General features: G+C 34.0%; 1 protein-coding gene across 1 annotated transcript; it reads right to left on the reverse strand.

The window, feature by feature from the left end:
* Nucleotides 1-12,989: 12,989 nt before the first annotated feature.
* Nucleotides 12,990-15,371, reverse strand: LOC138306724 (uncharacterized). The gene is made up of 4 exons (XM_069247190.1): nucleotides 15,062-15,371; nucleotides 14,666-14,784; nucleotides 13,699-14,048; nucleotides 12,990-13,540 (listed from the first exon to the last, which is right to left on the reverse strand). The coding sequence occupies exons 1-4, from the start codon at nucleotides 15,126-15,128 to the stop codon at nucleotides 13,402-13,404; spliced, it is 675 nt and encodes a 224-aa protein (XP_069103291.1). The 5' UTR covers nucleotides 15,129-15,371; the 3' UTR covers nucleotides 12,990-13,401.
* Nucleotides 15,372-15,374: the final 3 nt, after the last annotated feature.

Genomic DNA, 15,374 nt, shown 5'->3' on the forward strand with positions numbered 1-15,374 from the left:
ATATTTTATCTTGTTTTTTATCTACGTAGAAACGAGAGGTCAACGAGACTGAAACTTAGCTTATTTAGGCACTGATATCACTCCTTTAAAAAAACTATAGGGGTTTGACAATAAATATATTTTTTCATAACCCGATGAAATCAATAGTGACATTAATGTTTATAACTAATTTCATCATCTAATGATAAAACAAAGTATGTTGGAATATACCATTCTAGTGATTTTTCAAGGTATTATTTTCCCAAATGAATACGCAACGTCAATGTCTCTAATGTGACGTCACGACAATGTCGGTGTTTCGCGTGCCATTCTGGGATTTTTTTCATAGTGATATGCAAAAAAAGTATTGGTCAATTAGAAAGCAAGTTTTAGTATGAAAACAAAGAAAAAACAGTTATTTTAGGTTGGTTTGTTTTTATTTGATATGATAATATTTGTTTTCTACGAAGAGAATTAGGGCCACGTGGATAAACAAGGGCCCAATGCCGTGGGTGACCGAAAAACTGGCCCGATTAAGAAAAGGCCAAAAAATAAAACATGAATTGTAAATATTGATTTAATAAAAAGAGTTGCATCGGATAAAAGTAGTTTTGGCTAAAATACATTTGAAAATGCATGCACAATGTTTTTGAAACGATGAGTGTTGAGTTGATATGAAGATAATATGAGAAAACGTTCATTTATTGTTAAAAATGCCGAGAATCCTCCCCTCTTAATAGATAGGAATGTGTAAAATATGTATGTCCGGTCCGGAGCCGAGAGAGAACAACTTCCTCTCTGCGGTCTCTCCGACTGGAAAGTTTCAGATTAATTGTCGGTTGTATTTTAAACAGTTTATTGTTTGTTTCGGTAGACTACCTTTGTTGCAAATTGTGTTTAATGGCTGACTGAATTGAAGGTTTGATGTCAGGGTAAGGTAGTTTCTAATCTGTTTGTGCTAGACGAAGAGCAGTCTTAGCTGCTTTATCGGCCTTTTCATTCCAATTCTGATGCCAAATGTTGGTATGAGCTTTTAATTTTGCGTAATTATTCCTTGATGTTGTTGGTTAAAAACTAGATTAAATGCGGGTTTTTTAGGATCAAATTTGAGCAGCATACTGTATGGATAATTTCTTTCGTCTATAGATATTTCATTAGCTTCCACATGGAGACTCTTCACAGGTGTTGTACGAGAAGCTCCAAGTGCGAGACGTAGTTCCTGATTCTGGATAAGTTCAAGCATCTGTAGATAGGAGCTGCAAGCCGATTCATAGACAATCGAGCCGTTTTTTTTATCTTTTTATTTTTTTATCTAATCAATGCCCGGTAGATACGCGGAAGCATTTCACGGTCTGCATCCAAACCAGAATGGAAAAAAAAACCACGTAGAATGCTCAGCGCCTTCGGGGGACTTATCCTTCATATGTTTTATATGTGGAACACAGGACAGTTTCGAATCAAATATAAGTCCAAAAAAAATAGTTAGTTGAACTACTGGAATTTTCATTTCATTGAGTGTGAGGTCTGGATCGTTGTGTGGTTTTCGTTTTTGACAGAAATCTATGCATACAGTTTTTGATCTTTGTTCATTTTATTCATTCTATTCATTTTATCATTATTTGCATATTTTCATTATCGGATCATTTCGCTGACTATGCTTACGTAATGTTTAAAAAGTGTCGTGTCGTCTCATACCTCTAACACTGTGATAGGAGGTGTCTCTACACGTGCTAATAAAACCATTCTTAGCATAAGCTGAAATTATCATTTTTGACTGCACGAATACCTTTAAGTATGATGATCGAAAACGGACTGACATAATTGTATTACTAGTAACACGTTTTTGTCAGCAAAATATGTACGTACTAATTTAGTTGACGAAAACCTATTGTTATAAATGTATTTGATTTGGCTGTACACGAAATGTGTACATGACAAAAACATGTAGTTTGGAAACATACTGGATCTATATATCAATTGACATTCCTTTGTTTCTCTGATTTATTCTTACAAGGTCATATGGTGTCTTTAACTGATAAGGGTATGGCATCAAAAGCAAAACGCGATTTTTACTTTACTGCCGTGAGTCACGACATATAACATAATGTGTTCTCTTTAATAACCCATATAGACTTATTCTAGGTATATTCTTAGAACTTTGTGGGTCAAGATTAATTCTAGTCCTTCCCCTTCCCCACCTTTTTTTTCTCGCTGGTTTATAGGCAAACAAAACTTAATAATATAGGCAGGTTTACTACAACGAAAGTACGTCTAATTTTTACCATATGATTATGGCGGTTATGGCAGTTGCAGGAAGGCAATTAATTTCGAATGTGTATTTGATAATGTGATAACTATAGCCATCCCGATTACCTTCAAAATTAAGCTTAAATATATATTAAAACCCCATTCATTTGAAAACAACAACAACAAAACGATGAAAGGAAACTTAAGTTTATTTTAGTTTTTCAAAACCTTTAACAGGTAAAGTCAGCATATGACCGAGTAACGATCAATCACAGAAGAAAGGAATGTTAATTTGTATACGGATTCAGTAGGTTTTCACTAACAACACATGTTTGACATGTACACATTTCATGATCAGACAAATCTATTATCATCATAAAACAACAGGTTTTCGTCAACAAAAATTTTTTTACGAAAACGTGTTACTAGTAACATAAATTTGCCAGTCTGTTTTCGGCCATTGTATTTAAGAGATTCGGTCCAAAGTGATTGCTGAGGTCAGGGTCTGCTACTACAGTATGACTATGGAAAGTCCGTTGTGACTATGGATACTCCGGTGTGAGTATGGATACTCCGGTGTGAGTATGGATACTCCGGTGTGAGTATGGATACTCCGGTGTGAGTATGGATACTCCGGTGTGAGTATGGATACTACTGTGTGAGTATGGATACTACTGTGTGCCTATGGATACTCCGTTGTGACTATGGATACTCCGTTGTGAGTATGGATACTCCGTTGTGACTATGGATACTCCGTTGTGAGTATGGATACTCCGTTGTGAGTATGGATACTCCGTTGTGACTATGGATACTCCGTTGTGAGTATGGATACTCCGTTGTGACTATGGATACTCCGTTGTGACTATGGATACTACTGTGTGCCTATGGATACTCCGTTGTGACTATGGATACTCCGGTGTGAGTATGGATACTCCGTTGTGACTATGGATACTCCGGTGTGAGTATGGATACTACTGTGTGCCTATGGATAATTCGTTGTGACTATAAACGGAATTGACATTAAACGAGTTAACATTTATACCACACATCATGTTGTTTAAATTGTTAAATATTAAATATATTTTGGAGTTGTATTCCGTTACTGAGACTGCCTTAAATGATTAAAAATTGAACACGAAACGAGTTCAATAATTAATAGTCCCAACCGTGGATAACGTTCCGTTAATAATACACTTACCATCACATCTTGTTCAGTGGTTGTTCATATGGAAGACATTATCATGTAGAAAATCCAATAATCCATTTTCACTATACTAAATTGAACAGGGTCAGTAAAACATGGTGTATATCTATTGTTGTCTAGCAATGACGACATATACGCGCATGTGCATTGATGAAATAGGTAGGTTTCAACATGACTGTAAGTCTTAGTGTGTTAAATAGTTTAAATGCCCCAAGCCAGTATGTTTTAAATGCATGTATAACAATGGTTATAAATAGAAAATATATGTTTGAAATTAGTTTTTGATATCATTAAAGATAAACACGATGATAATCAACTTGTTAATTTATTTTTCGTCGATTTCGAAACAAATAAAATACCTTATACAAATCACTTTGAATGACCCGAATGTAAGCGGGCCATGTATCTTAAAGTGATAGAAATTAAGAATAGTCAAGAAAAAAAAACGTGGTTGAGCAGATGACTCCCTGGCATTTCCATTTGCAATGGAAGTTAACATTAAACTTGGTTAGGATAGTAGTCTATTTTTATGGAATGGGCCATTTAAGGGCGGATCAGGTTAAAGATGGTCCACCGCTGACAAATGGTATTTTCTCACTATCAATAACAGCAGCAGACGATTAAGTATTTTTCTTCAATTACAAAAGTTACTTACTTTACACCATTACCGGCATTGAAAAGTTTGAGCTTCTAATTTTACATCAAGTTAAAAATATAATAAAAAAATAATTATTTGTATCCCGAAAAAAAGTCCGCGGCACTATCTCCTATATGGAACGAAGTACTGATTGCGCATTCACCAAAGGCAAAATGAAATATTTTCATGTATTTTTTGTGTTATTTAGACATATATATATACACGATTAAATACTAATTATTGTTCAAATGATGAATATCATTTATGCTCCGTCGGCGGTGGAGCATCTTTAAGATGATGGATGGAAGTCAGAGTACTCGGGGACACACCACCCGTCAGTGGTAAGTACTGGGCAACTAACCCACCTGGGATTTGAACAAAGAGATGGAACGAGTGTTCTAATATATCGGAACATCTTTAGCATGGCGATAAAAAGGTAGATTAGAAATGAAGAAGTCGAAAAAGAAATACACCAGAAAGTAGAGGTATCACTTCGGGTCGTTTTACGGCCACTCAGTGATAAGTCAAACATTTTGCATGTAGAAACCTTAGGATCAGCTGCATGTTGTATACTATTCATAATATCCATTTTTTTCTGGGCTCATGGTAATTCCAGAAGTCAAAAGGGTAGAAATTAACATGTTCATTATTTAAGTCATAATTAATGAAATACAATATTAAAAATGCTATTCTTAGCAGTTTTTGTCAGCAAATCTTGGGGTTGTGAAGTTCAATTCAGAAAATATGGAATAAGTAGGTCACAGTGACCTAGTTTAGCATTATCTTTCGGAAATAAAAACTTGAAAAAAAAAATGAAAATGAAAACTTGATATTGATCTTGACATGGACATACTTCAGATGATTACATCCTAGTATCACATTGGCTGGGTCACGTGCATCAATTAGCTAGGTCATTGTTAATGAATGATACCATTTGTTTACGAAATTTTATTTGTTTGACCATGTTTAAAGCATTTATTTAAATATCTAAATTTTAAATCTTAATCCTATGGCTACCTAGATCAAAAATCTAATTTAAAAACTTTTCAAATATTTAGGGTGAGGTTAAGCATTATGTCACGATATATTTCAGATGAGTACATTCTTGTGTCACATATGCCGAGTCAGTTGCAAAAATTAGGTTATATTCATTGAATGGTATCGCCTGAAAATTAAATATTTTCCATGTTTACAGGAAGTGTTCAAGTTAAAAAAGTTCGTTTTATAATAAAATCCTTAAACACCAGCTAAATTGAAAGTATGATGTTATAATTATTCCTGCTGCTCCATTGCATGACCGTAAAAGGCGCCTACATATGTATATCCGAGATCTCAATTCTAGATAAAAATATTTTGAATTTCCGTCTCAAATATCATAGATGGGTCTTTTTGTCTCTCCTTAGGACTTTCCTGTCATAACAAACCAGTTCTTTCAAAGGGAATTGTTTCTAACAGTCAACACTAGATGTTAAATACATTGTACATGATATTTTTTTTTTGCTAGAGCCACGAGATAAAGGTTCCATATTAAGTTTCCTTAACCTATGCAACAATAGCATTGTGTTAAGTCTTTTTTGCCATTTTTTAATTTTTGATAATGACGTATTTTCACATACTAGCTGCACACTTTCATCATTGTCAATTTTTTCGCCGAACGTGCAACACTCAGTACAAATAAAGTGTTATTTGATTCATGCGGAAATACTGTGTCTTTATACCATTATTATGTTCAGGAATAAAATAAAAAAACAAACCAATGAACCAATAGAAATAGACAAAGGGATGTGGCAATAAATGGGTTAGTATTTATATCACAAAAAAGGAGTTTGTTAACTATTAGATTTAAGCGCGTGAGATATCTTGATGTTGCAAAAGCTGTAGACATCCAACGTGATCGAGGATATGACCCATGACCTTTTTATGTCAAATGGAAGTTGTAACTTAATTTGGTCTGAGTGGTTACTATTTTATTGATCTGCGTATAACAAATGGGATAAATAGATCATTCTGGGATACGCACAGCGGCCGTTTATAAAGTAAATGGTTTGCATGACGATATCTCAGGGTAAACTGCACATTGCATGACGATATGGTTATATGCATGATACTATAAAATAATTTATTCTTATCACAATGGCTACTGCAAAGATAGGGAATGTGTTATTCAGCAAATCTGATCAAAAATATTATCTTGGGTTCAAATACCATATATAGTAAGTCAGATTTTTTTTATGTTATTCTAGCTTTGCAACAGGTGGACTACACAAGCACACACGTGATTGTTTGTTCCGATTTCAGAATCCAGTTTATTATCAGAGCAATGAAGGGGACGAGGGAGGTGTAATGATGGACAAATACCATCATTTAAACAGCTAGGTGCTGCTCACCATTGAAGTATTTACGTACACCTTCCCTTCTGTGACGCCATACGTTTGCAACGTCGCTATCCGGATCCCGGCAAGGGTCTTTTAATTATCCGTACCCATTATAACTGGTTTTGGATATCCGCAAATATTTCGTATGCAAGTTTTTCGAATGTTTACTTGACGTTTACCAATCTTAAAGTGTGAACCGTGTGGTAAACAGAAAATATTGTATAATTCTTTAGATTCATGCATAAAATAGAACTCAAGAGTAACAATGGCCGTTAAACAATCAAATTGAATACACATGGATTTATTGAACCCAAAATGAAAAATTTTGCGTCAGTAGGCTAACGTTAAAGTTGTATTTCTCGTTATTTGCACCATCACAAACTCTCATAAAACATACAATGTGTGAAAATTGATATATATGATAATTCAGATTCATAAAAAAAACACCAATACCCTGTTGAATAGTGGTAAATGTCACACGAAATATCACACGCTTTGAAAGAACCACCACAGTCAACGCCATGATTCAAACTTTCGGGTAATATCGGAAAATTGAGTTGCATGACGTGACCGATATCGGCGATACTCGTATAGATCGGAACCTCCCGAACCGTCCCACGTGGTCAATATCGGCAATACCCGTACAGATCGGAATAGTTCGGATACTGCCGAGCTATTTTAAACGAAAACAATTAATGTTTTAATTTAATTGTTTAGTAACTTTGCGAATACCAACTTTTCAAAAGTCATTAAATACGGAAAATACTTAGAGAGGCGAAATACAAATATGTAGAACGATTTACATACGTTTCTAGGCCAAATGTATATCATAGAAAAATGATTTAATAAATTCGTATTTGGCAAACTAATCAACGTCTCTCGATTTTATACCGCAAAAAGAGAAATATTGTAACTACCAGGAATTCCGTTGTGATATATACAACAAGTCACAGACCATGCAACTTTAACAACTGAATTACCGTTATCATTTATAACCATGTACGCAATACTATTTTTTTGCAGGATTGAACTTATTAGCACAATATATCGATGCTGAAGTAAGTTTGTGATGTTTTGATTGCAAATATTCGAGTTTTTCAGCTTCGATAGCTGAATCGTAACATACTGGTATACTAATTTTCGTCTGGAAACGCATAAAAAATATAACAATACAATTTATCAAAATTATACTGATTTTACTTAAAATTTGAAAGGTTCTATTTCGGAAAATAGTTGATTTCAATACCGAATCGCACAGAGCAAAATATTCGCCTTAGAAAAACTAATTTATATATCCTTCTGAATAAGACCTTTTAAAACAAAGGATTGAGGTTAGGCCTAGCTTCCCAAGCTTGTTATTATTAAAAAAAAATAATAAAATTATCAAGGTATGTAATTATTTCTGTTATTTTATATAATTTAATAATAAAATAAATATAAAAAATACAAGGGTAAATGAATAACATATAATGTAGAGGGATGCTACGGATTCGCGTATTTAAGCATTTTCTGAGCAAAATGAAGGAGTATCAGTAAGTGAATCGGTCATATTTTTAAAAATAATATGATGAGGTATACCTTTATTTGCTTTTCGTAATGGAAATACATCTATCTTTATGGGAATTCTCGAAATTCTATTTATTTTAGACCATTTTTTTTAGAAAAAAAAAAGAAAATATGAACATTTTGATGCAATTTTTCACTAGAAATGGGTCTGGATTTATTTGAAAAATAAATATATTTTGTTTTATTGCAGAAAATGCATCTTATCTTATACAGTTATGAATTGTATATGTCCTACTGCAGGTATGAATACGATATAGGCATACTCTTTATATCTTAAGGGAAGTTACAGGAAGAAAATCGTATCTATTTAAAAATCCTTAAAATCCGGAATATTAGGTCATCCGTACATATCTTAACCAACCATGGAAAAAAACCTGGTGATATATGATTTTTATGAGCTTTCTGTGATCAGGATTTGCCTTATCAAAGAAAATAAACAAAATTCTTCCGAGGAAATCAGAGGGGACGGTCTACCGTAAAGCAACTGATTTTTAAACGTGCCATTTTGACATTAATTGTAAATTAAACACCCGCAATTAGTCTGATAATTGATAAAACAAAGAATGTAGACCGATACTTTTAATGTCAATGTTTTTACTATTTCAGTTCTGATTAATTTCTAATATATTTGCTGTACGATCTATCCAGTCGGAAAATCGTTTACACTTGAGAAAACTCAAAATTTGCCGCGCATGAAAAACACACAACGGAACACTGCCTCCCGCAAATAGTGTGGATGTAAAGTAATGGTAATCTGAAATTGTTTATCAGGAAGTAAAATGCTTTAGAAATATTGCATACATTGCAAAAAAATAACTGAAGTCAGCTATTCCGGGATCCAATCAATTCACCAGCTGTTACCTCAATTGCATAATATTGAAAAAAGTGTATGTTATCATAGCACAAATAAAAAGAAAAATTCTGTCAAAATCTAAATATAAGGTATTAACGTGTGTCATTTAACATTTATATACAAAGTTGTCAGTTCACACACCTATCCAGTAAACAACACTACATAACAATTCTTCTTTAAGAGACTTGCTTAGGTATTATCTATCGCCTACAAATGTCTATTACCGGACCAAATTATTTACCGATATATCCTCCATGCACTGTGCCATATCATAACCATTTTAAGCATTACGTAGTTATACACCAAGTGTCGAAAGGCTACGAATATTGATAAGACTATCAACAACAGACAGCTAAACAAAAAAAACGTAGCAGGAGACTTATAGACAACCACTAGATAGCTTTTCAGTTTCCTATTAATAATACAGACATTTAAAAGTTTTTTTTTATTTTCATAACCAAACTGATTCATTCAACCACAATGTGAGTTTTACCACGCAGGCTAACTCAATGTCAGTAAGCAGGACACCAATTCAAGTCCAGACTGCATTCAGTGACTCATAATGCAGATCATGATTATCATTGGAGTAATGGAAAATGGAAATATACAACGATAAGCACTCATCGACATTTAAAAATACACATTTATTAACATTCAAATATATTGATATAATATGTTAATGAATTAGAATATGTTAATGTTATGTAACATTTCGGTTTAGTAATCGCCATATATTTAATCATTTTCATATCATATATACACAAGAATTTATCGGTGATAAAAATAGCAGTAATACCGTAAATTACAAGTGTCTAATTACGTTTTTAGTTCTACTGTATTTAGTATTATCTTTTATTTCTAGTATTTTTTTTTTGATGATGTGTTAAACGCGAACAAACCCTCAAAATTATGTTTACATTACTTATCGCCTACAAAACTCTGCTACCTGAAATATACTAAACGACTGACAATGGATATATTGTGCTTACATACGCCTATTCCCATTTTAAGTATTTTGTACATTAATTTAAATAACTTATAATTAAGTGATTGTAAAAGATTCCAATATATATTTAACAGTGGCTTATTTACATTATATTGTGATTCATAGTATATAAATTACTAGTGCAGTGTTTGCATTGATAGTAGAAATATTACTGTCCCATAGTGAATCATGGTAACCCCCCCCACACCCCCCCTCCCGCCCCCACCCCCACCACCCCCCCCCCCTAAACCAACCAGATCTCTGGTGTCTGATTTCGTTTATTTTCGGACTCCCTTCGATGGGGTGAAAACGCTAACAGTTTGATTTTATCGTTTATTGTTATTTTTTATATCGTCTGTATATATTTTCTTCAATTTATGTTATAAATACTAATTTTATAATTCATTTGCTGATATTCAACTTACTCTTGTATGAAATTACCATTTAATTGCAAAGATTCAAAGTACTCTTGTACTTAAATCACTTATAATTAAAGGCGTACAACGTTTACTTTCCTTCTAGTTTTATACATGTATGAGGAATTGGCGTACAAGTCTCCACAATTTGCAATGTGCTCATGTCATATGCTGTCGCTATATGCACACCGGGGCTAATTTAATTGCTGCCTAAACTACCACTTTGACTACCAAACAACAATCGCTCATAGTTAGTTACGCATGACTCCTTTGACATAAATTAATTAATCAATTAAGTGATATTGGTAATAACAGGGGTAGAAACATCGTGGCATCAGAAAGCATTGAAGTGACTCCGGATACGATATCGCCTACAAACTAAAACTGGTTATATATACCGTCCAATAAATAATACTTATTTGGGTTTACATGACCGTTAAAAAGTTCACTGTAAATAACAATACATTCTTAATTTATATATCTCCTGATTGGTTACAGAAGTGTTATGTTGAGCCCCAGTATAATGTCTGATGTCGACATACCTAACCTGTAACACAGACTGACTACATTGAGCATGTTATGCATTGCACCTGTTCAATTAAAGGGACGGACTGGTAAAGTGATAAACAATCGACGCCATTTTAAACTGATCTACCCTTCACTGAGGCGTTAAAGCGAATAATCTAGCCTGCTACTCTATATCACACACTTCCGAGGTGTTGTGAGATACCTCCGAGGTGTCGTCGTAGACAACCAAGTGTTGTCAGATACCACAGATGTGTTGTCAAAGACCGCGGAGTTGTTGTCAGAGACCTCTGTGGTGTTAAGACATGTTGTCTAGCTACGTTGTGGTTGCTGTGTTTAGGTCACGAATCACTTCTGAAATTGTTTAAATTAGATGTATCTTGTTTAGGCGTTAAAGGACTTTTAAGAATTAGTTAATTTGACCTTTTATGTCATTGCCACATCATGTAGTTATACAGAATATATATATTGACGTTCTTATTTACATTTTTGATTACATTGTGTTATTATGGACATGAATGGCGTCACCAGGGTTTTTGTGAGGTGTTATCAGTAACATCTCGAGGATGGTGTTATATAATAAAATTCGATGGTGTTATCAGGTATATTTCATGATGTTATAAATTACAACTCGCTGGTGTTATAAGGTATATATCATAATGTTATAGGATACAACTCGCTGGTGTTTACAGGTATATCTCATAAGGTAACAAGAAACAAATCGCTGGTGTTTATAAGGTATATACATTGATGTTACATGCTACAACTCGCTGGTGTTATAGGGACCGCAGAATCAAACCAAAAATAAATTCCTGGAAATCCCCTTTTGGGCACAAGAATTCATAGAGAGGTGAATGTTTCGGAGCCTGCTGAATGGGTATTCAGGCGCAACAGTTTCAAATGTTTAATGTGTGGGTTGGGCAATACATAAAGAGGTTAAAATATGTAAAGAAATTTTAAAATTCTGTTAAGTATGTGTCTGACAGGGGGAGGTAATCATATATTGGAATTTCATGAATATTTTGGTCAATTTTTGGTGCGGAATTCAACATAAGATGGAACCCCCACATAAAAGTTTAACAAGATGGTAGATCTTTATTTCTTTTTATTCACAGGTATGCCAGATGCCAATCTTCAAAATTAGTGACATGTGACCAGACTTGAAAACTCCATTTAACCTGGACAGTGGCAAACCTTAATATATCGTATATAGCGAAATGATTTGGTTCTGTGGTCTCTATAAGGTATATATCATGATGTTATAGGGTACAATTCGCTGGTGTTATAAGGTATATATCATGATGTTATATAATACAACTCGCTGGTGCTATAAGATATATTCAATTGTGTTCAGGGTGGTTTTGGTTGTCAGTTGATTATGTGTATATCGAACGGACGATTGGTTAAGTATCAGATGTAGATATCAGGGAATTATTGATTCTTGCCAAAGGAAATGACCAAATGAATCAAAAAATGCATTTTATATTTTGTTTTATTTACTATTCAAACATTAGTTATTTTAAATTTTACATTATTGCTTCCGTTTTGTTTGATATCAAATGGACGACAGGACAAATTATGCTAAAAAAACAACATTTTTCTCAAGTTCACATTGTCAATTATGATTATTTAGATATAGGCTGTCGTTTGTGACAAAACATCCACGCCAGTGCAGTAAATACACCACACAAGATTGACCAGTTACAAGGCATGTAATATTTAGGCCAATACGAAAAAAAAAATATTTCATGAATCAGGACTAACTTTTCTAACATTGTACCATACTCATTATACCATAGCAACACAAACGGAATGAAATTAACACTTTTAAACAATTATCAGTACCTGATTATATATTTTACGCAAAATAGGTCAATAGTACGGTTTAAATAAATTCTGCCGATGAACAGATATTCCAATTCATAGCGTTTATAAAAGGCCATGTGTTTACCGTCTTAAATTATATTTTAATTAGTATATTTGTTCATTAAAGGACCAACAGAGTTAGGTTGGTGCATATTGAAAGGGTTTCTGCCCTTACATTACGAATCAGTTGACGAAGACCCATTGGAGTAATTTTCTAAAACTTTCCATTGTACTTTTTTTTTTTGGACTGGACACTTTGACATTTCCAAATAAAAACCGATGTTTTTTAATAAACAATGATGTTTTTCAGTTCAATCCCGTTGTGGTTCAATTAGATCTGTACCGAATACTTTCCTAATAGGATATATCAATATTACACAGATTTGGTCCATGTGCACACTTCTTTAACATATATAACACTGAAAAAATATATAAATGATAAAATAACAAGAACTAACTTAAAGGAATATTTTCGCTGTATATTACATACTGATCAATAAAAGATAATAAGTGCAAAGACAATCACTGATAAAAAATGTTCATTGCATACATGTAGCTGCGACAACATGACGATGCATGTTAAGCTATGTTGAAAATAGAGCAAAACATTTACAAATAAATACAAGTAGATACAAATTTCAAAACATAACAATGGTATAATTATCATCATCATCATTAGGTTATTTACGTTTCATTAAATCACTCTAGGTAGAACAGATTGAAATAGGTCCTGTTTATAAACACCTTCTTACATAAAGGTTATATAGCCCGATTTAACACGAAAGAAAAACAAATCCAAAAACGATGTCCATTGGGATTGGAGGATGACAAATGGGCTATTCCCATGAACGTTGTAGCGATGAAATGATCCGTTTAATTTCAAGTTCCTGATTTTAGAGTATGATAAAAAAATGTAATTTACATTATAGTTTTGATAACCTCAAATATATAAATATGAATATACTTGCCCAAACTGTTTCATATCTGGGAAGCGATTGTTTCTAGTGCAAGGGAAAACTCATTTCAAGAATTTAGAAATACTTACTGGAGGAAGTCCTTGATTTCGTCTTCTTTAAGTGGCATTGGCAAATTACGGTTGACATGAAGCAGCTCCTCATATGTCAAAACGATGACACCCTGATGCTTTGGCCGTACCAGCTCGTGTTGGAGATCTGTCAACCTCGAAGGGACAGGTTTCTTCCATCGTGATTGAAGATGGGATATATCCAATATTCTCTGCCACATTACCTCGTACGTGTCTTGGTTTATCGTAGAATTGAATAGGTTTGCGATAGGGAACGCATCTTGGACGTGATTCACCATGATTCCTTGCAGAGTTGGATTATCGTGGAGAGTTTGAAGAACATCAGCAAACATTGCTTCTTGCTCTTCTCTCTACGGTTATGATATATAAGTTATATTGTTCAGTGTCATCACTTAAAGAAACAACAATCAGTGTATAGCAAAACAATGCTTCTATTTGAACAAATGTACACTACACTTTCTATGATGATCATCGTTGACAGAACGACGGCTGTCAATATGGCCAGGTTGCATTGACGGTTACGTTGATGTGTATCCCCTCCCATGAGTGGACGCTTATTAGCATATCTTCAAATGCTGCTTTGATTATAGCATTCTTCCTGTATTTATCAGATTTTTACATTCACATCACAGTAGATCGGGAATGATATATTTCATATTGTAAATATTATCAGGATTTGTCCCTATCAGAAATTACTGTATCTTTTCATATGGTTTATGTATGTCTTTTTCATACATTATCATACAATATTTATCACAACGTATTCTACAAGGAGTAAGGTTACATGTCAGGGTAAGGGTCTCCGGTGCGGATATTATTACAAATGTATGTTGTTTTGTGAAGTGTTCATGCTTTCTTGTAGATATGTATTATGAATATAGAAGCACGACAACGGACGAAGCACAAGTGAAAATAATGTAAGCATATACTATTCTACTAATTGAGCACATACAATAAATTTCCTTACATCAGACGACACTTGGTCGAGGTGGGACCCGACGAGGATCACGGGTGGAGTTCTGGCATCGACTGCGGAGTCGTCAATAGCATAGGTGGCAATGTTCTTCAGCCACTGCTCCGTTATACCTGTCAACATTGATTCAAAGGAGATGTAAATTACTGTTAATGTAACAGAGCATGTGGTTATATGATAAATTCAATCACTGCATCTGCCAGAGGTTGGAACCTCTGACTAAAGAGAAGAGGCGTTCTCTGTAGCCGAGTGGTATATTGCGGTTGGTATTGATCAGAGTTACATACATGTATACAAAAGAAAATCGACGCTCAATAACGTTAATGCATACTGAAATCATTAGATGCGGACTATGCTAAACTATCATTAACAATCCCTTGATATAATTACCATATCCTGCTGCCAATCTTTCTGGATCTGTACACATCTTTAAGTCGAGTACAACAATAAACACCATGTTACTGGACAAATAACTATGGTGCGTGTTGTAGAAGACTTCTTAGCCGCCAAAGTCGCATATTGTTATAAAACCTTTCACGCCATCATCACTCTCTCTGCTATTTCTGTGTGCATAATCTCCTCTATAACTTCCTTCTGTTCCCTGGAAACGTCTATATCTTCCTTTTTCTCTAGACCGGTTTCAACTGGAACACAATAGTACACAGTGTGCAAAAATATCTCATTTTATGTCTACCTGAATAAC

The sequence above is a fragment of the Argopecten irradians genome, chromosome 13 (assembly GCF_041381155.1).
Source record: "Argopecten irradians isolate NY chromosome 13, Ai_NY, whole genome shotgun sequence".
In the NCBI taxonomy this organism is placed as follows: domain Eukaryota; kingdom Metazoa; phylum Mollusca; class Bivalvia; order Pectinida; family Pectinidae; genus Argopecten; species Argopecten irradians.